The 26,288-nt window shown below is 43.8% G+C and overlaps 1 protein-coding gene across 7 annotated transcripts in view; it reads right to left on the bottom strand.

Annotated features, from left to right (window-relative positions):
• The window catches only part of FRMPD4 (FERM and PDZ domain containing 4), an 850,869-nt gene that overhangs the window by 516,160 nt on the left and 308,421 nt on the right, over positions 1–26,288 (bottom strand). Inside the window, exon 1 of one of the 7 annotated variants that reach the window (XM_058713633.1) lies at positions 23,659–24,060. The exons of 5 other annotated variants lie outside the window; for them this stretch is intronic. In XM_058713633.1, the coding sequence (XP_058569616.1) occupies positions 23,659–23,690 (32 nt within the window). In that variant the 5' untranslated portion in view covers positions 23,691–24,060. Of the gene's footprint in view, positions 1–22,402; positions 22,966–23,658; positions 24,061–26,288 lie in introns of those variants that run through there. One more of the 7 variants, XM_058713631.1, reaches the window with a different exon arrangement.

Genomic DNA, 26,288 nt, shown 5'->3' with positions numbered 1-26,288 from the left:
CTTCGGCTCAGGTCGTGATCCTCGCGGCTTGTGAGCTCGAGCCCTGCGTCGGGCTCTGTGCTGCCAGCTCGGAGCCTGGAGCCTGCTTCGGATTCTGTGTCTCCCTCTTTCTCCCTGCCCCTCATCTTCCTGTGCTTGCTCTCTCTTTCTCAAAAATAAATAAACTTAAAAAAAAAAAAGAAGCCTTCCTTAAAAAAAAAAATAAAGAGTAAAAAATACTGTAATAGTAAAATTGCAGAGCTAAGTAACAATATTAATGTTAATATTAATATTAGTAGCAATATTAGTAATACTATTATTAATGCTAATAGCAACATTTCCTTTTTTTTTTTTTTTTAGCGTTTATTTTTGAGAGACAGAGAGAGACAAAGCATGAACGGGGGAGGGGCAGAGAGAGAGGGAGACACGGAATCTGAAGCAGGCTCCAGGCTCTGAGCTGTGAGCACAGAGCCCGATGTGGGGCTTGAACCCACGAGCCGTGAGATCACGACCTGAGCCGAAGTAGGACACTTAACCGACTGAGCCACCCAGGCACCCTAATAGTACCATTTCTAATAGTACCATTGGTGATTAGTAACACAAACAATATTAAAATTACCAGTATTCATAATTATACTAATATTCTTGGCTCTGAAAACCATCAGAGTCAATAAAAATAATGCAATATAAAACTGACCCATTTTGTACCCAAAATTATCATTTATTTTGAACACAGGGGTATTTTAAAGAGTGTGATACTCTTCTGCCTTCTTCTCAAAGAAGATAATTGTATCTTGGAGCAATATTAGGAAAACAGAGAGCAATCTTCACACAGATTAAAGGGAATCAAAGCCACAGAGGAACCGTTACAGTAAAGGTTATTTATGAGTTGTGTTGATTACCAATGAGGAGAAAACACTACTCTGAAAGGAACACAGAGGAAGACACCTGAAACAAAGACATCAGCATATTCCTCTAGCAGCAATAGTTTTCAAACCATAGACAATTCTTGATTACCTAGAAGCAAGCTACCTGGTTTGAGAATGACGGCAGTCAAAAACATTCTGCAAAAACATCCACATACAAGAATATGTGTCCTAACAGGAACTTTCTTGCAATGAACAGAGGCCACCTTACATCTTCTTGGAATCACCTGCACTCTCCTGGTACAGTCCGTTCTGGTATGGCACTTGTTTTGGAAGCGTGAATTTGTTTCACTGGGGTTGATACACCAGGGAAGGATTTGAGGACGGTACAAATTTCCCGTTGGCTGACGCACAATTTCATCTAGGAGAAGCACTTTCAACTGAGAAAGCTGTATCCAGCCCAAGAACGCTGTACTGGAATACGCAAGGCGTGCGCGTGCACACACACACACACACACACACACACACACACCCTTCAGGCTCTACAGTTCACAGCCTGTGTTAGGAGCCCCACCCGTTCACACCTCCTGCTATAACCTCCAGAGATCACCCTCTCCTCCACCCTTTCCCAGTAGCAGGCAAGCCGCGGCCCTCCCTGCTTCCACTTCGGCGAGCCAACCACGACTTTTCAAGGGAAAGCGACATGTGTACTGTTGCACTTATGTATCTCTTAAGCACTTGACTTGTGGAGAACTGTGCTGCCATTTTTATTAGGCCCTGTCTTTTGTTTTAATTGTGTCACTAACAGAGTTTTTTCATATTTTAAGGGCCGTGCCCTTCACCCATTTTCCCTACAAGCCTGGTGGTTTTATTACAAGACTTTGCAATCATGCTGTAATTTCAAGAATGCCTATGTTGCATTATAGCAGGACTGGCTGCATCTATCTTCTAAATGTTCCCCAGCATAAGACAGAAATGTGACCTGCCAAACTTCTGTAAAGGATTATAGGGGGTGGAGACTGTGGTGGCCCAGAGCAACTGTCAGAAGGAAACTGTGGTGGTCTTTAAGATCAAGCCTTCTCTCACCCCTCAGAGGAGGAGAGGGCACTGGGAAGGAAACAGGCTCTTAGATAAGCATGAGGGGACTGTGTGGCAGAGACTGGCCAGCGGGTCACCAGAGCAGTTTCTCTTGTTTAGGATACCCACGAGACTACGATCCCCTGCATCTCCCCACAACCAGTGTGGTTAGAACAGCCGAAGAACAAGTTCTCACTAATGGATGAAAGCAGAGGTGATGCTTAAACCTTCTTTTAAAAAAAATTTTTTTAATGTTTATTTTTCAGAGAGAGAGAGAGAGACAGAGACAGAGCATGAGCAGGGAAGGGGCAGAGAGAGAGGGAGACACCGAATCCGAAGCAGGCTCCAGGATCCGTGCTGTCGGCACAGAGCCCTCTGCGGGACTCGAGCCCACAAACAGCGAGATCATGACCTGAGCTGAAGTCAGGTGCCTAACTCACTGAGCCACCCAGGCACCCCAGGCCTTCCTGTCCACTCTGTCCTCCCTTCAAAATTGGCCGAAGTTGAAGGAGCTACAGACAGAAGGAACTGAGGTTCTGGTATCACCCCTGGCAGGAGACCTTATGAGAGCAAGACACGATTCTGGTATTGGATGCATTACGCATTTGGACGTATTTTATTACAGCAGCTTTACCTTATTAAGTCCAGATGGGCTAGCCACCAGAATCTGCCTGAGCACTTTTGTCTTACCCGGCTTACATGCTAAAGGGTTCACGCAGGACCTTTTCAGGAACGTTCAAGAAGTCTGTGCACTCTGTACAACAGCTTCTCTGCAAAGCGTAGGGGTTAGATGAGGGTGAATAAGACTGGCTCTCCAATAAAGGAATTTACAGTCCAGCGAGAGGAGAAACAGGAGTGACTACAAAAGACAGTTACAGAGTTAGCAGTTCTCCTAGGAATATGCACAAAAGAAATTACAGCTGACCCTTCAACAACACAGGTTTGAACTGCATGGCTCCAATCATATGCAGATTCTTTTCGAAAAATTCAGTACTACAAATGTATTTATGATTTTCTTAACATGTTTTCTCTAGTTTATTTTAAGAATGCAGTATATAATACAGAGCATATACAAAATATGTGTTAATCAATTGTTTATGTTATTGGTAAGACTTTTGGCCAACAGTGGTTGTCAGTAGTTCAGTTTTGGGGAGTCCAAATTTGTAGGCAGATTTCTGACTGCACGGGGGGTCGGCACCACTAACCTTTGCATTGTTGAAGGGTCAACTATAGTTCAGTGAGCTGCAAATCAGAATAAAAAAAATGAAAAATGATGAAATAGAACAGAGTCAGATTGTGTCCAAATCATTATTTTGTGAAACTTGTTTTAATTGTGTGTGTATGTGTTCGTGTGCACACGTGTGGTATTTGCATGTACTGGTAACGATGGAAAACAAGTTTCTCACTGTGAGTTTTGGTTGAAAACAAAATCAGAGTACTGGGGCACTTGGGTGGCTCAGTCGAGCGCCCAACTTCGGCTTGGGTCACGATCTCGTGGTTCATGGGTTTGCGACTGCGTCGGGCTCTGTGCTAACAGCTCGGAGCCTGGAGCTGGCTTCGGATTCTCTGTCTCCCTCTCTCTCTGCACCCTCCCTGCTCTCTCTCTCTCTCTCTCACTCTCTCTCAAAAATAAACATTACATTTTTTTTCAAAAAAAAAGTCAGAGTATTACAATATTCTAGGCAATCATCAAACATCAGATTTGTTTAACATTTAAGCATCTACACTTGCCCATTCATGGGAATACTCTGTATATGTTTCATATCTAACCCCATGCCTTCATCTAATGTGATTATGGCTATACATATACAAAAAAGTATAGCCGAGACATTTTTTTGAGACATTTTTATTATGCACTGTTACACCTGATTCACTCAACAACAAAACTGTTAGGGGTAAGAAGTGCACAATGTAAATTTCTTTTCAGTGAAAAGTGTCTAACACATCAATTGGTTTTATCATAAACACCAAGAAAATTTATTTTAAATTACTTGTTTATAATTATCTTTTAAACCTTACTTTCAATCATACGGTTAACACATTCTTGTTGGAAATAATGTGTTCATTACAGAACAGCATGGAAAAGAAGAAAAAAAAGCCCTTTTCCGTTCACGTAAACTCCAATCCTGTAGTATAGGGAACGCAGGGAAGCACATTTTCCACTCATGTAAAACTCTAGCACTATGAGCTGCTCCCCATCAAGGGCAACCACTGTCCTCAACTGATGAGTCAGTCCATAATTACCAGGTACCCTGCAAGTGTCCCTTTCTGGATATCAATGTAGCAAATCCTCTCTGCTCTCCAGAGCCAACACTTTTGGTTGCATAACCAGCAGTCATTTCCTCCCAGTCTCAATTTTGCAGAGGTGTCAGATAGCCATATACCGGGCTGGGGGTAAGATGGGGGTAGCAGGAACTGAGGCCCTCTCCCATGCTAGAAACTGACTCTTAATTAACATAAGTCAGTGTTTGTCAATGTGGGGGTACCACAGCTATTTTGAGTGGGACAGCTCTTCATCATACACAACTATTCTGCTCATGTTAGGATGCATTGTATCCCTGGTCCCTCCCCACTCTATGCCCCTAGGAACACTGGCTCCAACATTATAAACAACTAGAATGCTCAGGGGCATTGCCCAATACCTGTCCCCCATTTGAGACCATTGGTGCTCTAAACTAGGAGTCAGCAAACTCTTTCTTTAAAGGCCCGGAGTAAATCTTTTGAGCTTTGTGGGCCATATGGTCTCTGTTGGAACTACTCAACTGTTGTAGTGCAAAAGTGGCCATAAGTTGTAAGTCTATGAATGGGCATGGCTGTATTCGAATAAAACTTTATTTACAAAAACAGGTGATAGGATGCATTTGGTCCTCAGAGCACAGTTTGTCAATGTCTGCATGCCTAAACCAGCCACGGTGATTCCCTTCACCAGACAGATGTAAGACAAATGAGACACAATGACAATTCGGGACAATTGTCCCGATCAAGGGACTCTGCTATGAGGTTTCAGGGACATTTTTCCACACTCTCAAAAAGAGAGGCAGAGAAACAACATATTCTGCTCCCCTCTCGTCATTTTTTTAAAGATTTTATTTTAAAGGAATCTCTACACCCAGCATGGCACCTGAACTCACAACCCTGAGATCAAGAGTCGCAGGCTCCACCGACTGAGCCAGCCAGGCGCCCCATCACCTTTGTTTTCTTTAGCTGTGAAGATAGGATAGCTGGAGATGTTGCAGAGTCACTCTGTGACCACAAGACATGCAGGCCACACACTGAGATGGTGCATGAAAAAGATGACAAGACCCAGAACCCTTGAATCCAGTTAACCAACCCTAAAATGGCCCTACCTCGGGATTTCTTCTGTTTCTCTCTCTTTTCTTTTTTCAGTAATCTCCACACCCAACATGGGACTCAAACTCATGACCCTCAGATCAAGAGTTGCACCCTCTGCCGATGGAGCCAGCCAGGAGCCCCCTACCTCTGCAATTCTTGTGTGAGAAAATAAATGGGCCTCTTCTTCAAGCTCCTTGGAGTTAAGTCGTCTACTACTTGCTGCTGACAGCATCCTAAATACTACACTTATAGTCTGATCACACTGTAATAAAGGCCACATAATTCTACCAGAATATGAGTATAGGGTCCAAATGGACATTTGATAGCCACCCCCCAAATTCAAGTGTTTCTTCTGCAAACAATGGCCTTGTTGCTGTTCTCCAAGTGCAGCTCTGAATAAAAGAGGAAATATTGAAGAAGAATAGCATGTTGATTGCTTTCTCAATTTCTCTTCCTTTCTTTTTCCATGCTATTAGAACTCTGATTCTGAGTGTTAGGATCTCCAGAGAGATGAGTCAGAAATGAACATCTGATTGCCCTTTGCTAGGTGTGCCCATGGGACCCATTCTGGTGAAGGCCACTGTAAGGGAAGATCCTCAGCTTTTGCAGAAGATGTTCTTCCATGATACAAGAGAGAGACAAGGAAGATGTTCACAATGCTCCAGCTACCCTGTTTCCTGCCTTTGGACCCAGTCATATGATGATATGATGCCTGGAGCTGTGGCAACCACTTTACACACATGAGGTAACAAGCATAAAGCTGGTGGAGCAGAAAGAAGGAAAGAGCCTGAGTTAATGGAGCCCAATCCAGGAACCACCTACCTCTAGAAATACACTGTGTAAACCATTTCTAGTGAAGTATTCCTTTACTTGCAGCTAAAATATCCTGACTAAAATTTGCATGGAACCAGAAAAGACCCCGAATAGCCAAAGCAATCCTGAAAAAGAAACCCGAAGCTGGAGGCATCACAATCCCAGACTTCAAGCTGTATTACAAAGCTGTAATCATCAAGACAGTATGGTACTGGCACAAAAGCAGACATTCAGATCAGTGGAACAGAATAGAGAACCCAGAAATGGACCCACAAACATATGGCCAACTAATCCTTAACAAAGCAGGAAAGAATATCCAATGGAATAAAGACAGTCTCTTCAGCAAGTGGTGCTGAGAAAACTGGACAGCGACATGCACAAGAATGAACCTGGACCACTTTCTTACACCATACACAAAGATAAACTCAAAATGGATGAAAGACCTCAATGTAACACAGGAAGCCATCAAAATCCTTGAGGAGAAAGCAGGTAAAAACCTCTTTGACCTCAGCCACAGCAACTTCTTACTCAACACGTCTCCGGAGGCAAGGGAAACAAAGCAAAAATGAACTATTGGGGCCTCATCAAAATAAAAAGCTTCTGCACAGCGAAGGAAACCATCAGAAAAACTAAAAGGCAACTGACGGAATGGGAGAAGATATTTGCAAATGACATATCAGATAAAGGGTTAGCATCTAAAATCTATAAAGGACTTATCAAACTCAACACCCAAAAAACAAATAATCCAGTGAAGAAATGGCCAAAAGACATGAATAGACACTTCTCCAAAGAAGACATCCAGATGGCCAACCGACCCATGAAAAAATGCTCCACGTCACTCATCATCAGGGAAACACAAATCAAAACCACAATGAGATACCACCTCACACCTGTCAGAATGCTAACATTAACAACTCAGGCAACAACAGATGTTGGCGAGGATGTGGAGAAAGAGGATTTCTTTTGCACTGCTGGTGGGAATGCAAACTGGTGCAGCCACTGTGGAAAACAGTATGGAGGTTCCTCAAAAAATTGAACTAGGGTAGAACTACCGTATGACCCAGCAACTGCACTACTAGGTATTTATCCAAGGGATAGAGGTATGCTGTTTCGAAGGGGCACATGCACCCCCATGTTTATAGCAGTGCTATCGACAAGAGCCAAAGTATAGAAAGAGCCCAAATGTCCACTGACGATGAATGGATAAAGGAGATGTGGTATATATACATATACAATGGAGTATTACTCGGCAATCAAAAAGAATGAAATCTTGCCATTTGCAACTACATGGATACAGGGTATTATGCTAAGCAAAATTAGAGAAAGACAAATACCATACGACTTCACTCATATGAGGAATTTAAAATACAAAACAGATGAACACAAGGGAAGGGATGCCAAAATAATATAAAAACAGGGAGGGGGACAAAACATAAGTGACTCTTAAATATAGAGAACAAAGGGTTGCTGGGGGGAGGGTTGTGGGAGGGGGAATGGGCTAAATGGTCAGGGGCATTAAGGAACCTACCCCTGAAATCATTGTTGCACCATATGCTAACTAACTCGGATGTAAATTTAAATGTTAAAAAATATATATCCTAACTGATACACATAATAAGAGAGCATAATAAGGATGACATTGTTAACCTTAAAACATAGAAGCTATTTAGGTTATACAAGAACTACTAAGTACAGGTGTCCCTAAATAAACTATCCACGTTGTAGTGGAGTTTTGATGTACAATTCCTAGTTAGTAGACGTGGGAGGATAACTGAGCGGGGCTGGCTGCAGTGGAGGGGCACATTGTCTTCTATTATCCTCCTATGTCTACTTTTCCAGTGTGGTTCCTACACTCCCTTCAAAGCCTCCGCCTGTTGTAGCAAAACCACCAATAAACAAAGGGGAAACAGTCTGCCAGCCTTTTGCTTCGAATCCTTCGCTACATCGCACATGTGGATTATTACATCTGCTTTGTGAGAAAGAAAGTGAGCACAGCAGGAGGATTTAACTATTTACAAGATGATTTCTATTCAAGTCATCTGACATCTACTGGAGAAGAGACAGGATTGGGCACAGGAAGAACATTTCTACATAGAGTCACCTGTAAGTGCAAAGTCATACTGTCTAGCATCCCACCTATGCAGAATTTCCAAAACCTCAAAAAGATAGAAATATTTGTATATCTAAATCTGTATCTACATATTCGTTTTTAATTCTCTTCTCACCAATATCAAATATTGATATTCGATAATGTAGTACAAGACTCAGCAAACTTTCTGTAGAGGGGCAGATATTTTAGGCTTTGTGGATCATATATGCTTTTCATAGCAACCATTCAGCTCTCCTATTGTATCAGGGAAGCAGACACAGACAATACATAATGGACATGGCTGTGTGCCGAGAAAACTATTTATGGGCACTTAAATTTGATTTTCACATACTTTTCACATGTCATGAAACAGTATTCTCCTTTTGATTTGGGGGAACCATTTAAATGTAAAAATCAGTCTTAGCTTTACACAAACATAGGCAACAAGTTGGATTTGGTCCGTAGGCTGTAGCTGGCCAGCCCCCCGATCCCTAACTGGGACACAGGAAAAAAAAAAAATCAGAAATGACTTCTAGGTCAGAAATAAAACTATGAAATCATCCCCCGGTCTACTTTTATGCATGTATCTTCTTGTGTTCTGATTATCTTCTACAAGCGTTAACACATATACCTATAATAAACAATCTGATTGAACACATCACTATATGCTAGATCAATGGAAGTTTAGGGAGTTATACATGACCGCAACAGCACTACAGTGAGGTCAACTAAAAAATTAACCAGTAGAGAAGGATTAGGCACTTTATTGCCTCCTGCATGCATTCCATCTACTTAGTTAAATAGCCCTCTATTCTTCAGTGTGTCAACATGATCTCAACCGGAAAGCCAAATTATGAAATAATGGCATCATAATCAAATCAGAGTCCTACAGGAAATATCCATCAATACATCCCTAGAATGTGGTTCTCCAAAGTACACCAAGTTGTCCCTTTTGGTGAGTGAGATTATCAGAAGAGAAGAGAAGAGAATATTGCTGTCAAAAACTAATAAAATTTAAGTTTAAAAACATATGAGATAAGCATCCCTTGTTGGGAAGTGCAGAACAAAAGAAAAATATTTTTCTGTTTATATTCCTATCCAAGAAAAGCTGGTCCAGATAGAAAAACTGAAGGAATTTTGCCTCGGAGTACTCAGTTCTATACAAAACGATACCATTTTTTAAATGATATCATCGTCCGGCTTGACCTGCATTTACTAACAAAAATTACCATGAAAGTTTTATAGATCTCAAATTTCTATGATACTTTTTGGATCTATATCCTTAACGTATTGAAATAGCTCGTATTTTCATAAGTTCTGAATACGGAAAACTAGGAACTTATAGATTAGAATGGCCTGACTTAGCAATTTATATTTTCATCCAGAGCAGATTTTTCACCATTTTATCCTATTTGAAAGGATCACATTTACCCAATTTCTTTCTTTTGTCCAAGTAAACTTTGTCTCCCTACCTCCCTGCTTCTTTTTTAGTTTTTCAAGTAGGCTCCATGCCCAACGTGGGGCTTGAACTCACGACCCTGAGATCAAGAGTGGCATGTTCTACTGACTGAGCCACCCCTACCTCCCCCCATTCTCATAACATTTTTATTATTTTCTTACGTATCATTTCAGTATTTTTATGTAAATACAAGCATGCTTACTACTGTATAATTTTTTTTATTTTCACTTAATAAATATATTCTGGAGATCATTTTATTTTTTTATTTATTTTTTTTAAATTTATTTTTGGGACAGAGAGAGACAGAGCATGAACGGGGGAGGGGCAGAAAGAGAGGGAGACACAGAATCGGAAACAGGCTCCAGGCTCCGAGCCATCAGCCCAGAGCCTGACGCGGGGCTCGAACTCACGGACCGCGAGATCGTGACCTGGCTGAAGTCGGACGCTTAACCGACTGCGCCACCCAGGCGCCCCTGGAGATCATTTTAAATCACTGCGTAGAATGTTCTTTTTTACAACTGCATAGTGTTTCATGCTATTTTAATGTAAATTCTCCTACATGGACTTAGAATTTACTTATTCTATGGTAAAATGATGGCATTTTACAAATCGAATTAAATAGAGAGAGGATATCACACAATTTCCCCTTTATACAGTGTGAGGAAACAAAGCCTTGACTTGCTCAAAATCCACCTGAAGTTCCAACCATTAGTCAAGCTTTCCCCGACAGCACCTGCTCCGTGTCTTGTCATGAGGCTCATGTGCAGGACAAATTCTGCTTGTCCATTCTAATACCTGTGAGGAACTAGCATGCCCACAATTTTAGCATAAAATTTGAATATCATTTAATGGCATCTCAAAATACCTTCTGATTTTTATGAATTTTGAAATACTCAGTATGCTATTATTGTCATAAAAAATGTCCATAATCCAAAGACTTAGCTGTAAAGATATTCATTATGTCACAGTGTTCATCCAAGGCAAAACACTAGAAATGATGTAAATGTTAATCAGATAGGAAGTCATTCAGTAAACCATAGCATGTGTAGCTATGCATTTTATATTTGTAAAGAATTTTCAATGATATAAAAACAATATTTTATAAAAATGTTAAATATAGAATTGTATATACATGATATTAACTATGTAAAATAGATGAAGAGGTTAAAGAAAATAGATAACAGAGATCATATCTGGATGGTGAAATTTCAAATATTTATATATATTTTCCTTTATATATTCTCTATTCTCAAAACTTTCTTCAAAAATGGTTACATCACTTTTACAATCAGAAAAACATGTTAAAACACCTGCTGATGTTGTCTGCACCCTTGGATTTATGTAAGTATCCTATTAGCTTTTTTGCAATTCAAAGTTACTTGTTAATAGTTCATATCATCCTAGGGTTAAAAAATCAAAATAAAATATAAAGTATGAATGGGGACATGGGGAGCAGTCCCTCTTGCATATAATCCCCTGTATCCAGGATTTATACAGTTACATTCTGTTATTGGTCTTTGTGTATCCTTCCAGTCATTTTTAGCAAAACACAAGAAAAAATATATGTTTAATCCTCCCTCATTTGTAAACAGTTTTATACCTTACTCTTCTCACCTAACAATAAATATAGCCATGGGTGCCTGACTGGCTCAGTCAATGGAGCATGTGACTCCGGATCTTGGGGTCTTGCGTTCAAGCCCACACTGAGCATAGAGCTTATTTAAAAAAATAAAATAGGGGCGCCTGGTGGCTCAGTCAGTTAAGCGTCTGACTCTTGATTTCGGCTCTGGTCATGGTGTTGTGTTTTGTGGGTTCAAGCCCTGCAGTGGGTTCCACACTGACAGTGCAGAGCCTGCTTCAGATTCTCTCTCTCTGTCCACCCCTCCCTTGTTCATGCTCTCTCTCAATAAATAAATAAACTTTTAAAAATAACTAAAATGTGTGCATTAAAAATGAATCAATGAATGAACAAAAGAATGAATGAATCCAAAGATCTTCCTATACCACTGCATAGAGTGTTTCCTTGTACTTTTCCCCACTGCTACACTGTACCTCATGTTCTTTTTAAGCAAAGTTCTCAGACTCATTTCCTAAAATTTCCTCATTGAGTGTGATATAAAAAAAATAATAATATAGGGGCGCCTGGGTGGCTCAGTTGGTTAAGCAACCGACTCTTGATTTCCGCTCAGGTCATGATCTCATGCGGGTCATGGGATCGAACCCTTCTTTGGGATCCATGCTGACAGCATGGAGCCTGCTTGGGATTCTCCCTCTCTGCCCCTTCACTGCACACACACCCACGTTCTCTCAAAAGAAATAAACTTAATACAATAAAATAAAAGGGCGATATGAAAACTGTTGGTCAAATATGTGCACTTTATTTATTTATTTTTAAGATTTTTAAGTGATCTCTACATCCAATGTGGGGCTGGAACTCATAACCCCAAGAGTAGTATGTGCCACCACCTAAGCCAGCCAAGCGCCCCTAAATATGTGCACTGGAAATTTGAAAAAAAAAAATTTGAATGTCTATTTATTTTTGAGAGACAGAGAGACAGAGCATGAGAGGTGGAGGGGCAGAGAGAGAGGGAGACACAGAATCCAAAGCAGGTTCCGGGCTCTGAGCTGTCAGCACAGAACCCGACATGGGGCTTGAACCCACAAGTCTCGAGATCATGACCTGAGCTGAAGTCGGACGCTTAACCGAGTGAGCCACCCAGGCGCCCCGAAATATGTGCACTTCAGCAAGACAGTGCCTTTCATTTGGTATAGTGAGTAGTCCCCTTTCCATTTATTTTGTTTACTCAATGTACTGTATGCAAGATACCCTGATCATAGATTCTTTAATATGACATGTAAGTACACAAAAGTCTCATTATCAGATCTTTAAGTATGTTACAAACATTATGTACAATTCTCCTGTGGCGGTAGAGGAACAATGTGTGTAACTGGGGCAGACTAGGAGAAGGAAAGGAAAGAAAACAAATGCAAGAATGAGAGGTTCTGGTAGAAGCCACAGCGGTCGGCAGAGTTCCCTGCTTAGTGTCCAACAGCGCAAGCACTGGAGGCAGACCCTCAAAGTCAGGAGCAGTAGGCTTTGCTGAATGAAACACGAAAGCAGCCATCACTGTGATAATCCGTACCTGACGCCATGTGACAGCATGGTTTCACTCTGACTCATTGGAGATTCACCAAATACTTAATATCTGCTCTGAACCAAGGAGGTGTCACATAAAGGGGGTCTTCCCTCAAACAGCCCAGGGGACACAATCTAAAACTGGAGTGAATTGTAATACACTGTGTGCTAGTCAACTATTGCCGCAGTAATGCTGTGTAACAAAACGCCCGAAACTCGGCGTCAGCCAACAATAAGCACGTTTTCCTGCTCACAGGTGTGCAGGATGGTGCTGCACCATGTGAATCTAGCTTCCGGGACCAACATGCTACCCCAGGCAGTTCTTTATATGGCAATGCTAGATGCAAAAAAGAAATGCACGCTGCCTCTTAAGGCCTTCTACCAAAATTGACACTCTGTGACCCTGGCCCACCATCTGTTGGCCAAAACAAGTCACAAGCCTGACAGCAATGGGGCAGGTAAGGTCACTCCACCTCCAGCAGGAGGAACTGTATGTCGCACAGAAGAGGCCTGGACTTAGGAGTGTTTAAGAATTGCGAACAACTGGGGCGCCTGGGTGGCTCAGGCTGTTAAGCGTCTGACCCTTGATGTTGGCTCAGGTCATGATCCCAGTGTTGTGAGATCGAGCCCCACCCTGGACTCCGTGCTGAGCATGGAGCCTGCTTAAGAGTCTTGTCCCCTGCCCATTGCTCTCACTCTCAAAAAAAAAAAAAAAAAAAAGAGAGAGAGAGAATTGGAAACAAGGAGCAATCTACCACATAGTGAAGAAATGTTACAACGAAGTCAGGACACAAGATGTCCAGCAGACTGTGTACACAGGTGGACTACATTTTCCTAGCGAGCCTTGCAGTTGGATGTAACCAGGGTCTTGGTTAATGGAGTGTGGGTAGAATGATACATTTCAATTCCAGGCATGGCCTTTCAAAACCTCCCAGCCAATCTTTCCCCATTTCTCCCTGCTCATCTGTCAGCTCTATGTTGATGGGCAGATCCACCTTGAATCTCAAGCTGATGATGAAAGAGCCCCCATGGGGCAGGTTCTCTGAATGAGTCTCACAGAGTCCCTCCCATCAGGAGCACCTGTTTGGGGCTCCAGGTCAGCAGAGATTAGCCACTAGAAACTGAGGGGTTGAACCATTACAGCCCATAGATTATCTAAACTAACAAAAGACGCAAGTCATTTAAGCCAGGGTTGGAAAGTTGGAGAAGGCTACATGGAACAATCTTAGATTGAAAATGAAAACATACAAAAATACAAAACAAAACAAAAAACACACACCTTAAAACATAAAAGACAAATAGTACTTTTTCAGGTGAAAAAGAGGCAAGGTGAAGATCGTTTTAGACAAAATGAAGAGTATATACAAAGGCTCAGAGGTGTGATATCATTTAGGACTTCTAACATTCAGCATACAAATAAATAAATAAACAAATAGTTCAACACAGAGGTGGGGTCTGTGTGTGTGCACGTATGTGTTGATGTGTGAACACGTGTGCACACGTGCCTTCGGCGATTGAGTAGGAAGTTAAGGCTGGGAAAGAAAACTCACACATGTCCAGAAGTAAGGTGGCCAGAGAAAACAAGGCCAACCCCAAAAGGGCAGAGATAAAGAATGGGGAGTTTGCCCTAAAGACAGTGAGGAGTGAGGAGATAGCATAGATTCGTAGTTGAGAAAACTTCTAAATTCACCCTCCACCGGTATCATGAGTCCTGAGAGGTGAAGACCCCCAGAGAGAAGATGGCAAGTTTAGCTGGGTGTGGGTCACCTCCCCCCGCCCCACCACATCCACCCTTCCCCATCCCAGCAACACACCCTGGGGCAAACACCTGGGACACACCTCGAGCCCCCCGAAGGGAATGTGCAGACTGAGCAAAAGAGGAAAATCCTCCTATGAAGGGCAGTGGGTGAACAGGGTAGGCTTTGCCAGCCATGTGGTCTCTGCACGACTATTCAGCTCTGCTGAAAGCCACCACAAGACAGCATAGAAACAGATGAGCATGGCTGTGTTTCAATAAAACTTTATTCATAAACATTGGTAGCAAAGCTCTTATAAAATCAGCAAATAAAAATATAAGCAAGGTAAAAAAATTAAAAACAATAAAAAATATATATATAAGCAAGGTAAACAAATCAGGTGGCCCGGGCCACAGAGGGAAATACTGCCCCCGGCCGCGATTCAGTTGGACACCTGAGGGGCTTACGACAAGGAGCGACCAGCACCATGGACTTGAGTTAGAAGGCCCTTTGTAAAATCACCCTGTGGTAAAATGGATGAGCCAAGGCAGCATCAACACAAGAGGCATGACTTAGCCAGATGGCTTCACGTTCCCTACCACGGCAGTCAAGAGTCGGCCAGCTAAGTATATAAATACACTCCTTCCTACATGCGCCGGGCGGTTTCACAATTTTAGGATCTCTGGCCTACTGTTTCTTTAAAGCTCATCTCTGTCAGAAAATTACCATGTTTTTATTTTTTTTTTACCTTTTTTTTTTATGTTTATTATCGAGAGAGAGAGAGAGAGAGAGAGAGAAGAGACAGAGGCAGAGAGACAGGGAGAGAATCCCAAGCAGGCTCCAGGCTCCAAGCTGTCAGCACAGAGCCTGACGTGAGGCTTGACCCATGAACTGGGAGATCATGAATGACCTGAGCCGAAGTCAGACGCTTAACCGACTGAGCCACCCAGGCGCCCCTGTCATGTCCTTATTTTTAATTAAGCAAATCTCACACAATTTATGAAACATCTGAAAATTACTGAAGTAAAAAACTAAAACCCTACAGTAAATTGTAATTGTAGGGCAAGTGCTTTTCCTTTTCAAACTTGAGACATATTTCTTTCATAAAAATGATAGTATTTTCCTATCATTCAAAAAGGGCTTCCTAAAATAAAAACGTACTGACATCTATAAAAACCCATTTAGCACAACCATAACATTGCTTGTGGAGCTGTTAACAGTAACACGCAGATTTCTTAGCAGTCCAAGTTGGTGACTTTTTAACCATCAATCGCAGAAAAAAAAAATGCTTCAAAGGTCAAAACAGAAATAAAAGTTTATTCTCCAAGACCTAGTCCAAAAGCAGTCCATTTATTTTTAATGTGTGTACTCCTTTACACTTCTGAGTTACTGATCATGATAATGGTTCAGCTAAACAAATTATGAGGATTTACTTGCACGAAGTATTAGAATGGGTCGTGTAGAACTGTACTCACTAATTATTTAGTAGAGAGTATTTATTGTATGCCAAATCCCATAAACCGCACTTGAAAATGTATTTCAAAAGCAAGAATTCAGGCAGGAAACCCTTCTCATCTCTTTGCCAGGAAAACATGGGAATGTTAACTTTGTTATCTAAAACGAAGGCTTAGATTTCTCCAAGATGATTTTCACAGCATTAGTACATAATGACCTAAATCGCTCACAAGCAAGGCGGCATACTTCTGAGATGTTTTGGCCGTGCCCAATGTGGCCTATGGTCTTTCGTTACAATGCCCTCAATCAAATCCTAAGAAAGTTGGGTTAAACTCAGCTCCAAATTAATGCAGCCTCCTTCCAGTCTTCTGCCTACGACTAAACGCACTTATCTCGTTTTCTTTCCATTTGGAAAAAGATTACTGAAGGTCATCGGCCATTGGGACCGGAGGGCTCAAGTATACTGTAAGGAAATACCAGGCATCCTCCCACGGACTTGTTTATCAGCTCACGGGTGCACGTCGGTGTCCTACTGTATTTTCCATCCGTGTTAAAGCAGAAGTGTAAAGGCCTACCGAAGGCAAGCGTCACTCTCACAAGTAACTCCCCAACACAAAGAAAGCAGGCCAACCTAGTGACCGAGGAGTAAGTATGCAAAAGCGTCCCCAATGCTACAAACACCAGAAGGGCAATTCTGTTCACTTCTAATGGTTGGTGTCCAAGAGTGAAATAAATAATTTGAGATCAGAAGTTTAAATATAAAGGAGGTCTACACTAATGGTGAATGTACATTACTGAATTCATGTATTCAATATGCTAAATTTTGTGCTGACAGTTTCTCTCCTGAACCAAACTCTAGCCAGGCTCCTTTGAGTCCTTTCTCAACGAGGTTGAACAAACACTAACTTAGTTTCTAACATTTCAAGGGCACATCCCTAGGATGACTCCGGCCTCCCCATCCCCTCCCGCCAGCACCCCTTTAAACTGCCTGCCTGAGAAAATTCAAGGCTGCCAAAAGAATTCACTGTTTGTTCCAGTCAACACCTGAAGACAGGGCCCCTGTCTCCCAGCCTCTGTGGGAGGGTAGGAGCCTACCTTGGATAAGTGCCAGTTAGCAAACCCAGAGGGTTTCGCCTGGACCAACTCCCCCCTCGGTTTTGGTACTTGTTCACTTCCCTGCCTCTGCTGAGTCCCAGCTCACCCCCTCCCCTATTCCCTCACTGTGCCTTTAAGATGCCCAGTCACCTCTGTACAAATTGAAGTTCGGTTGAATTTACACTGGACTCTTCCCTATTACAATACTTTTCTTACTGATGAAAATCTGTCCTTACTGCTTTAAGTAGTGCCTGGCTTTTGCTGTTCTTTGGCAGTGTGTAATTGGCTATACTTGTGCCCACGCACACGTGCTGGTGATGTAAAGAAGAAAAAATAGGAAAAGGCATTATTTAGCCCAGGCGTTGGCAAACTTCCTATGAAAGACCAGGTAGTAAATCCTTTAGGTTTTGTGGGCCATAAGGTCTTGTACATCTACTGAACTTTGCTGTTGTAGAGCAAATGCAGCCACAGACAATATCCACATGCAGGAACAGAGCCGTGTTGTAATCAAACTTTATTCATGGATGCTGCCACGTGAATTCCATACCATTCTCCCTTTGATTTTTCTTAACCACGAAAACAATTTTTCATTTTAAGAACCATTCTTAGCTCACATTCTATATGAAAACAGTCAGCAAGCCAGATTTGGCCCACAGGCCATTAGTTTGCCACCCCCTGGGTTAACCTATTTATACTTTTCTTCCTTTGCTATGATCAGCTCCCAAAGCTCAAGATCATTTGATGGTAAGGTTAGTAGATTTTGGAACTGTATTCTGGCCTTCCGTTTTTCCTCTCGAGCCAACTACGAAATCAGTGATTTTAAGTCAATTATTAAAGATAAATTTCTAGCTCATCAATAATGTATATTCTCTCACAGCTAAACTTCCATGGAAAACTCCAAATGGAATAATAAAGTAATAAAGTTGAACAGTGAATCTGTATGTGTATGTGTGTGTGTGTGTGTGTGTGTGTGTGTGAGAGAGACAGAGAGAGAGAGAGAAGAATGAATATCTATAAGGTCCATAAGCAGAAAGTGAGAATTTTCAGCTCATGCATTTAAAAAACAAGTAAATTTCACCGCAGGTGACAATCTCTATCAAATTCTGAGAGCAAGCAGGTGAAATTCACTCGCCCCAAAGAAAGGGAGGGAGAGGGAGAGGGAGAGGGAGAGGGAGAGGGAGAGGGAGAAGGAGAGGGAGAGGGAGAAGGAGAGGGAGAGGGAGGGAGGAGGGAGGAGGGAGGAGGGAGGAGGGAGGAGGGAGGAGGGAGGAAAAGAGAGAGATGCTTGAAATGTTATATAGCCTGAACTAGACATCTTCCCCCCAGAATTGCTACCAACTAGACTTTCACAGCTGCAAACCACCAACCCCTGGGAAACTCGAGTTAAATATTCCTAAGACAGGAATCTAGTTCTGTTATGAAACTGTTCATCATTTCACCTCCTGACAGCCACGGAAATCAGCAGAACTCAGAAAGGACTCAGATGACGAGCAAGTAGCATTTTTAATAAAATTCAAATCCAGAGTCTTTGGGGGTTTTTTGGTTGCTAGCCTCTAGAGCTCACTATTATCAGCAATATTAAAGCAATTACTCGGGTAAAAAGAGAGGAGATGCGAGGAACATGACCTTTTGCGTTGCTTCTTTAACTTCCCTTTCCCCCCAGGAAATATTGAATTCTGAATAAAGTAAAGGTAAAAAACAGAAGTTCAATGGTCTCTAAATAGGTTTTACATAAAAATCTGAGGAAGATGTAACTACGTATTTTTATCCTTCCTCAAATGTATGACACTTGTAACAAAATTATCATTACAGATATCAGTCACTGCCATATGCCACAAAATAGCCCATGCAACTGCATGACAACGTGAAACAGAGCAGCCTACAAGTTTACCTACCACTATAAGAAATAATCTCCGTATTAATAATTGGGACCCAATCGTTATCTCAAAGTGGGCCATTGTGCATCAAGAGACGAAATGAAGTCAAGCTATTCAATCCCTGAAAGCATCCGTCAGTTTAATAACACCCCTATGTGTTTTGGGTTTCAAATCACTTCCCTCAGGCGAAGGGGGCATAATCATATGTTTTTCTACTGAACTGCATTCTTCTATAAACATTTCAAAAAGTGCAGCTGCTTTACAAATGAAATCGTCGATACTAAGAGCAGTAACAATAAAAATATATGCCTATTTTTATACTATTACTGGTTTATAAGGCAATCATCTGTAATGCTCTCATCTACAAGGATGAAAAATGATATATAACTGTTACCAAGGAAACAGTGAAGTAAAATTGCATGTAAACTATCAAACAGTTTAATAACCAGAAAATTAGAAGGACGAGAAAAAACAGCTCCAGACAGAACCAGGATACGCTGTGCCACCCACGACGGACGCGATCAAGGGTCACGAGTCAAAAAGGTGTAAAGGGTCGGAACTTGCCGGCTATTCTGACACTCAGCAGCATCTTTTTTGTTTGTTTGTTTTTTTAAATGGCGGTCATAAGATGGTACCGAATTCTTGGGGCGCCTGGGTGGCGCAGTCGGTTAAGCGTCCGACTTCAGCCAGGTCACGATCTCGCGGTCCGTGAGTTCGAGCCCCGCGTCAGGCTCCGGGCTGATGGCTCGGAGCCTGGAGCCTGTTTCCGATTCTGTGTCTCCCTCTCTCTCTGACCCTCCCCCGTTCATGCTCTCTCTCTGTCCCAAAAAAAATAAATTAAAAAAAATAAATAAAATTAAAAAAAAAAAAAAAAAAAGATGGTACCGAATTCTTGAGGGGCAGTTTGAATTCTGATTTTTCACACGACTAAAAGGGCCTCGATTCTGGGAACAAGTGGTTAAAAGTGGATTAATATTCTCTCAGAATCCTCTGTAATTACCACTGTCTTTACTCACAGACAGGACATTTAGCAAGTAGAAGGTATGCTTTCTACAGCAAACGCTTTCTGAATTAACATTTAGGAACTCCAGTTCTTGGGAACCAAGGACAAGGCTAAGGCCGGGCGTAACTGTGTGTTCACCTCTAAACCACGAGAATTTTAAGCACTCAAGTAACTATGCTGATCAAAGCGAAATCCTTTAGGAAGATTATCCATTCTGAAATCAGGAAAATCCTGCAGTGTAAGCACTTTTATACTTCACCTCTGAGAAAAGAACTTGGTTTCTGTAACAGTGTTTAAAACACACACCCAAGACTTTATTCCTACAAGGGCAGGAAGCAGCCGCTGTAAACATGTGTTTCTGCGCGCTGCTGACCCTCTACATGCACTGCTATTTCAGCTTGGGGACCATCGCTGAGCTCACCCCGAGCAACAAGAAGAATGCCTATGGATGAAGGATTTCTTAATGGGCACATAAGCTCAGAACATGTGCAGCTTCTCTCTTTAGAATAAACACTCGATTTGGATCACGTTGAGGACAGAAAGTGAAATTCACACTCATTTACTAAATTCTAACCTCTCTTTAAAATAAGATACTAATCCCCCACAGCCTGGCTTGGGTTTTGCAAAAGCTCAGATTTGTGGGTATCATGAAGGCATCCTAGAATTTAGCAAAAGGAACATAAACCATCTTTTCACGGACGTACGGCACTGTTCCGCTCCCAAACTCCAAAGTTTAAGGACTAAATCTAGGCTCTAGATGGTTTTAGCATTTATCATTTTTAGCATTTGAGGCCATCAAAATCTATCTTGGTTACTTTGAACTGTACCGTTGAACTTCTCCTTCCCTTCGGCAATCTCTGTCCATCACACAGATGGCACCAGGCAATCACTAACTGTTGCTCACAGCCGTTTACCGTCCAGGGTTTGTGACTTGACAGCTGTTTACAAACCAGCCATGGGCAGAAGCATGCAGGAAGTTAAGAAAACAGAGGTGTGAAGCCACGGCCCTCTATGATATTGACGTGAAACCCAACAGTTTGCCACACTACAATCGTCCACCCTTTGACATATCCGCCTTCGCCTTCTGCTGTGCGGGGAAACACCTCTTCGTGGGCTGCTCCAAGACAGATACATTTACCCATCAGCTCTATACCTCATGTCTACCCAGACAAGTTCCACTGGAGCCCTTTCCCTGGAAAATCTGCTGTGACATTAAGACTGACTCGTGCAAGGAGAGAGGGAAGGTGGAGACGGGCAAGAAAAACAAATAAAGACCTGTGGATGTTGGTCAAAGGCACGTCCGAAGAGCAACGTCCTAACGGAATGTTTCTGAAACGGCCCAAGTGTGATGTAGCAAAGCAAAGTCAACATACCTTTCTGACTGGGGCTATGCCAGGCTTCTCATCTTTGCCTGGTGCAATCAACACATCCCACCCTGACACTAAGCAATAAAGGAAAACCTAGAACTATTCTCTTGTAATTGCAAAGGAGTCTAAACTGCAATCTGGAAAACTCTTACTGCCTACCTCCTAAGGTCATGGTGGCAACTGTTACAAAGGGCCGAGCGCAAGGGGCAGAATGCTCCTCCTTCCAAAGACGTGGGCGGAAAAGGTGGAGCACGGTCCTCTAAGACTTCTGATATCAGTCACGTCCCAGTTAATGCCACACTGCAAGAAGCACAAACCTACTCCCAGGGCTCGAGGAAGACTTTGGAAGCCTAAGCAGGGCAGAAAACCTAGGGCGAATGCTCTGACCAGGTGATACCTAGGAGGCCAAAAAGTGGAAATAGTCTTCCTCTACCCTCACTGCCAGAGAAATCTGCCTGAATCGATGATTTTTCTTCTGTTTTAACAACATGGCCACTTGGAAGCAAATTCCTAAATCTTTAAGGCTTGGGACTACATAGTTACCCAGGGAAAGGCTAAAGGTCTTTCTCTTCCAGCTCCCCGTCTTCAGCATCTAGGTCACTGCTGGGAACACAGAACAGTTACTTACCCCTGTCAACCTACCAGCTGAATTTTCAGGGTGTAGAGGTCTAATTTAGGGGTGGGGGCCAGGGGGCCACTTTTGATCACTGCCGCTTGGAAAGCACGGACCCAAACTCTACGCACTTCTGGCTTTCCCTAGCAGTAGCAATTACAACCATCTTCTGGTGGCCCTGAATTATACATGTGACCCCAAGCACCACCGGGGCTTCTCCTAAGGGAAAAGAAACTGTCATGAATATTGGTCTGTGCCTGAGGGAGTGTGTGTGTGTGTGTGTGTGTGTGTGTGTGTGTGTGGTCTACACCCGCCGATGCACGAGCCCCACCAGCCAGTGGGAGAGAAGTTGAACGCAGCAGCCCCTGGCCACCTCGTCTCAGTCCTTTCTTAAGCCCCGCTGCTCTCTCCAGCTTCTGCTAGTCCCCAAGCCTCCCGAAAAATAAAGCACCAAGTTGCCGGCTGCAGCGGCCCTGGGTGCAAATGAACCGGCGCAGCCCCTACCTCGAGAGCTTTGCAATCTTCACAAAGCTGAAGACATCCATGCAGGCAGCCGGGCACCCCAAGCACGGAGGCTGCGGCGCCCCTTCTCACGCCAGCAACGGCAGCCCCATGGCCGGCCGGGGACCTCAGCGCGCCCTGGGGCTCGAGTGGCGGCGACGGTGGGTGGCGGCGGCGGACCTGGAGAGCCCGCACCTGGAGGCGGTGGCTGCTACCCCCCTCCGGCCGCGAGCTGCGTGTGCATCCCAGAGCAGGACCATTGACGGGCGCCCGTGTTGGAAAACTCAATGGAGAGGGGGCCGGGGAGGGTGCAAGGGGCGGGGGGCGCGGGGCGAGTGGCCCGGGCGGGTGCGCCCCGGCCTCGGGGACCGCCGGGCGCCCTGGGGAGGCGAGGCCCGGGCGAGGGGCGCTCGCTCCCGCTCCCCAGCCCGCCGGCCCCGGCTGCCCCGCGAGCGGAGGAGCGCAGACTGAGCCGGGAGGTGGCGGGCGAGCCTGGCACACGCACACGCACCCCTCGCGGCACTGCAGCTGCCTCCCTGCCTCCTTCCCCAAGCTGAGTCCCTTCTCCTCTCCCCACCCCCACCCGCGGGGAGGGGGGGGGGCTCTCCTGTCACCAGCTGCGTGTGCCTCCAGATCCGAAAGATTGATCTCACAGTCTCGGGCACACCGGGGACAGGGAACGCTACCCCCTCCCTCCCCAAACCAAAGGAGAGCCGTGCAACCGCAGGTCGCCCAAAGCCTTGGTATGTGCCATAAACAAAACTAGCGATGGGGAAGGAGCAGGGATGATCCAGGCTGGGTGGACCGTCAAGGGGAAGGGGAGGGAGGTGCCCAGCACAGCGGGGCTCGGTTGGGAGAGCACAGAGGTCCCACCGCTTCCCCCAACCACTGGAGCTAGCCGCGACAGCTGGGCTGGCTGGGAAGGTGTGTCTTTGGACATCGGCACAGGGGGAGCGTTGGAGAAATCAGAAAATAAGACCGGGAAGCGTCTGGAGGGGCGGAGGGTACACACAGCTGCTCCTCACTACAGGGGTACGGAGAGGAGGGTCCCAGGAGCCAGTGGTGGGGCGTGGGGGTGGAGGCGGGGGGGACTATGATGAGCGGGGTTCAGAATCTAAAGGAAGAGAAGGGACGAGAATGGGGGTCTGGAAGGCAGCTGAGATGCTTTCTCAAATTGAGCAGCCGGTAAAAAAGGAAAAAAAAAAAAAAGCAAAAAACCTTACTCATAAAAACAAAAACACGGAAACATAAACACTCACCTTAGGCAGAGTAAACTCCAAGTTGCAGCCATGTAGAACTCCTAGCCTTCCCTTTTACATAATTATCTTGGATAATCACCCCTCTTCATTAACTCAGTTCCATCTCCCCGGAGGCTCAGGCTTCTCCGGGCCTCTTATTCCTGTTCTTTCTCTTGGAGTCTCAAGGCCTCTTCTCCGAAATCCTTTAAAATCTCTCCCCAGACTCTCTGAAGGTCAGATGGTTGCACAAAGTGTGTGTTCTCCCACCCAGAAGCGTTCACCTGATGGCAGGGCCACTGCAAAGAAAAGATGCCACCCCCGAAATGTTGGAGGATCTGGCCAGTGCGCTTTTAGCTCTCTGAGGGGATTAGGGAAAAGGAAATAGGTTTAAAGTTCCCAGACTTCTGCTCCTCTCTAGGTCTGTTGCTGTATTTAAAGTCTTCAGCATTCGAGTCTAGGATTTCCACTTCTTTTTTTTAAAGGCATTTCTTTTAAAAATTAAATATAAAATCAGTAGCAGTCTGAAAAATCTAAATGATGTGAAACTCAGGCATAAAATTACATTCTTTAAAATAGAATCAATTTGCCTTTAGCTTCTTACAGACAGACTAGTTTCATTTCACGAACGGGGTTACCACACATGGTCAGAGGAGGCAAGGGGGACCCTGGCTCTTGAACCCCCTGTTGTTTGTGTAAAATAATGATAGTTTGGGTCTGCACTGTCCTGTATCTTCTTTAAAGCGTTTTATTGATTTACTTATTTATTTTTTGCATTTGAGTCCCATAGCAACCCTGTCATAGAAGGCAGCATGTTTAAAAAAGAGAATTCTTTTATTTTTATGCCACACTCTATTCTCCATGTACTAGAGAGAGATGTGTTTTAAATGTGGGTCAGATAAGGTTATTTGCCTAATTGAAACTCTGCGAAAGCTCTCTATTGCCCTTTGAGCTAAAGTTGTACTCCTACATGACCGAGAAGGGCCCAGGCGCCTTGCCCGTGGGCTCTCTGACCTGCTGCTCCTCACCTTGCTTTCTCCCGCTCATCTGCTGCCCCATCCCCGCTCAACACTCCCTGGGCCTCCTGGCCGTTCTTCAAACTCTCCAGGTACCCTTCCACGTTTGGCTCTTCGCAATCGTTGCCTCAGCCTAGAACGCTCTTTCCTCAGATAATTGCCTGAACAGCTCCTTCACCACACCGAGTGTTCGTACCAATATCGCTTTTAGCAAGCCACCCCTGAAAAGCCTATGTAAAATTGTGAGGCCCCCATGCCCCGGATTCCAGGACCCATTAACTTTTTTTGTTTTTGTTTGCTTCCATAGCACTTATCACCCACTAATGCTTTGTAGAATTTGTTTTTGTGTCTTCTGTTTCTTATTTCCTCTCCGATGCCCTCTGTGGAATAAAAGCTCCACAAGGGCAGGGATTTGTTTGTTTGTTTGTTTGTTTGTCACAGATGGATCCCAAATGCCTAGAATAGCTCCTTGGGAATAGAAGGACCTTAATAAATATGTGTTCAACGAATGCATTTTGGGCTTGTTAGATTCACAGTCAAGCCAGTGCTGGATACCGTTCCCTCTCTGAGCCCATCGCTGGTATTTGTCCATGTCCCCACCACTGCTCGCATCCCCAACACCCTTCTTCCTCCTTTCGATTGCTGACGACGTCAGTGGAGGCCCTCTCATATTCGCCAGTTATCTTTCCCCTCCACCCTTTCTACCGTTCCCCAAGACAGCGGCCACCAACACCTTCCTTCATCTCTGGGTCAACATCCAGCAGCATGAGACCAGCCCCTGATGGGGAAAGGGAGATAAAGTCATGCCTGTGGAGAATGTGTTTTGAAAAAGCGCTTCCTTCTGAGAACAGTTGGGTTACCCTTCTTGAAAACAGAATGCTATCAATCAAGAATTATTCCTATTATCAAATAGCCAGCTATTCAACGGTGAAAATGACAGGAAACAGGCATTGTGTTTACTTGTAGAGACACAGCCTTCCTTTAAGACATCTGGTCTACCTGGAACAGCTTGCTGCTCGGGCTTCAATCTGTGCCAATTCGTGCACTACGGTTATGAATGGTGCAGACGCCGACTCCACAGCCTAATAGCTACCAGGAGAAACAACTGGCTCCTCGAGGTCTTTATACTCCTTGGAAATATTAATTACCTATTATGTTTTCTAACGGACGGATGTCTTTTTTTAAGGCAAAGAGATTCTCCCTCTCCTTTGTTCTTCATTAACATACAAATGGAAGAATCCGCTCCCCCCCCCCCAAACATGCTAACACAGCCAGTTTATATCTTTAAGCCCACCTGGCAGAGAGGCAAAGATCTGAGTAGCTGGTCTCTCAGCTCTGTTCCCTCTCTGTGCCAGGTGTGTGTGGCCGAGATTGGGATAGGTTTCTTTATCTAGCGTGAAATGGATCTGCCTAAGACAAACAAAAACCAACGAGTGGCATTTGAGTACATATGTGATTTTCGGAAGTTTTATTTTCAGCCTGGATACTCTCTAAGGCCCCTTCTAGAACTTGTAGAGATTTACTCACTGGAAACTGTATTATCTAGCCTGGAGAATCTATTTAATTTGCTTCACTTGGATCCAAGTGACATTTGGTCATTTCTGAAAACCAAACACACTTTCAAACACTGTTGAATGT

Source organism: Neofelis nebulosa, chromosome X (assembly GCF_028018385.1).
Source record: "Neofelis nebulosa isolate mNeoNeb1 chromosome X, mNeoNeb1.pri, whole genome shotgun sequence".
Classification (NCBI taxonomy): Eukaryota; Metazoa; Chordata; class Mammalia; order Carnivora; family Felidae; genus Neofelis; species Neofelis nebulosa.
Note: the sequence above shows the minus strand (reverse complement) of the source record. Positions and strands in the feature narration are given on the sequence as shown.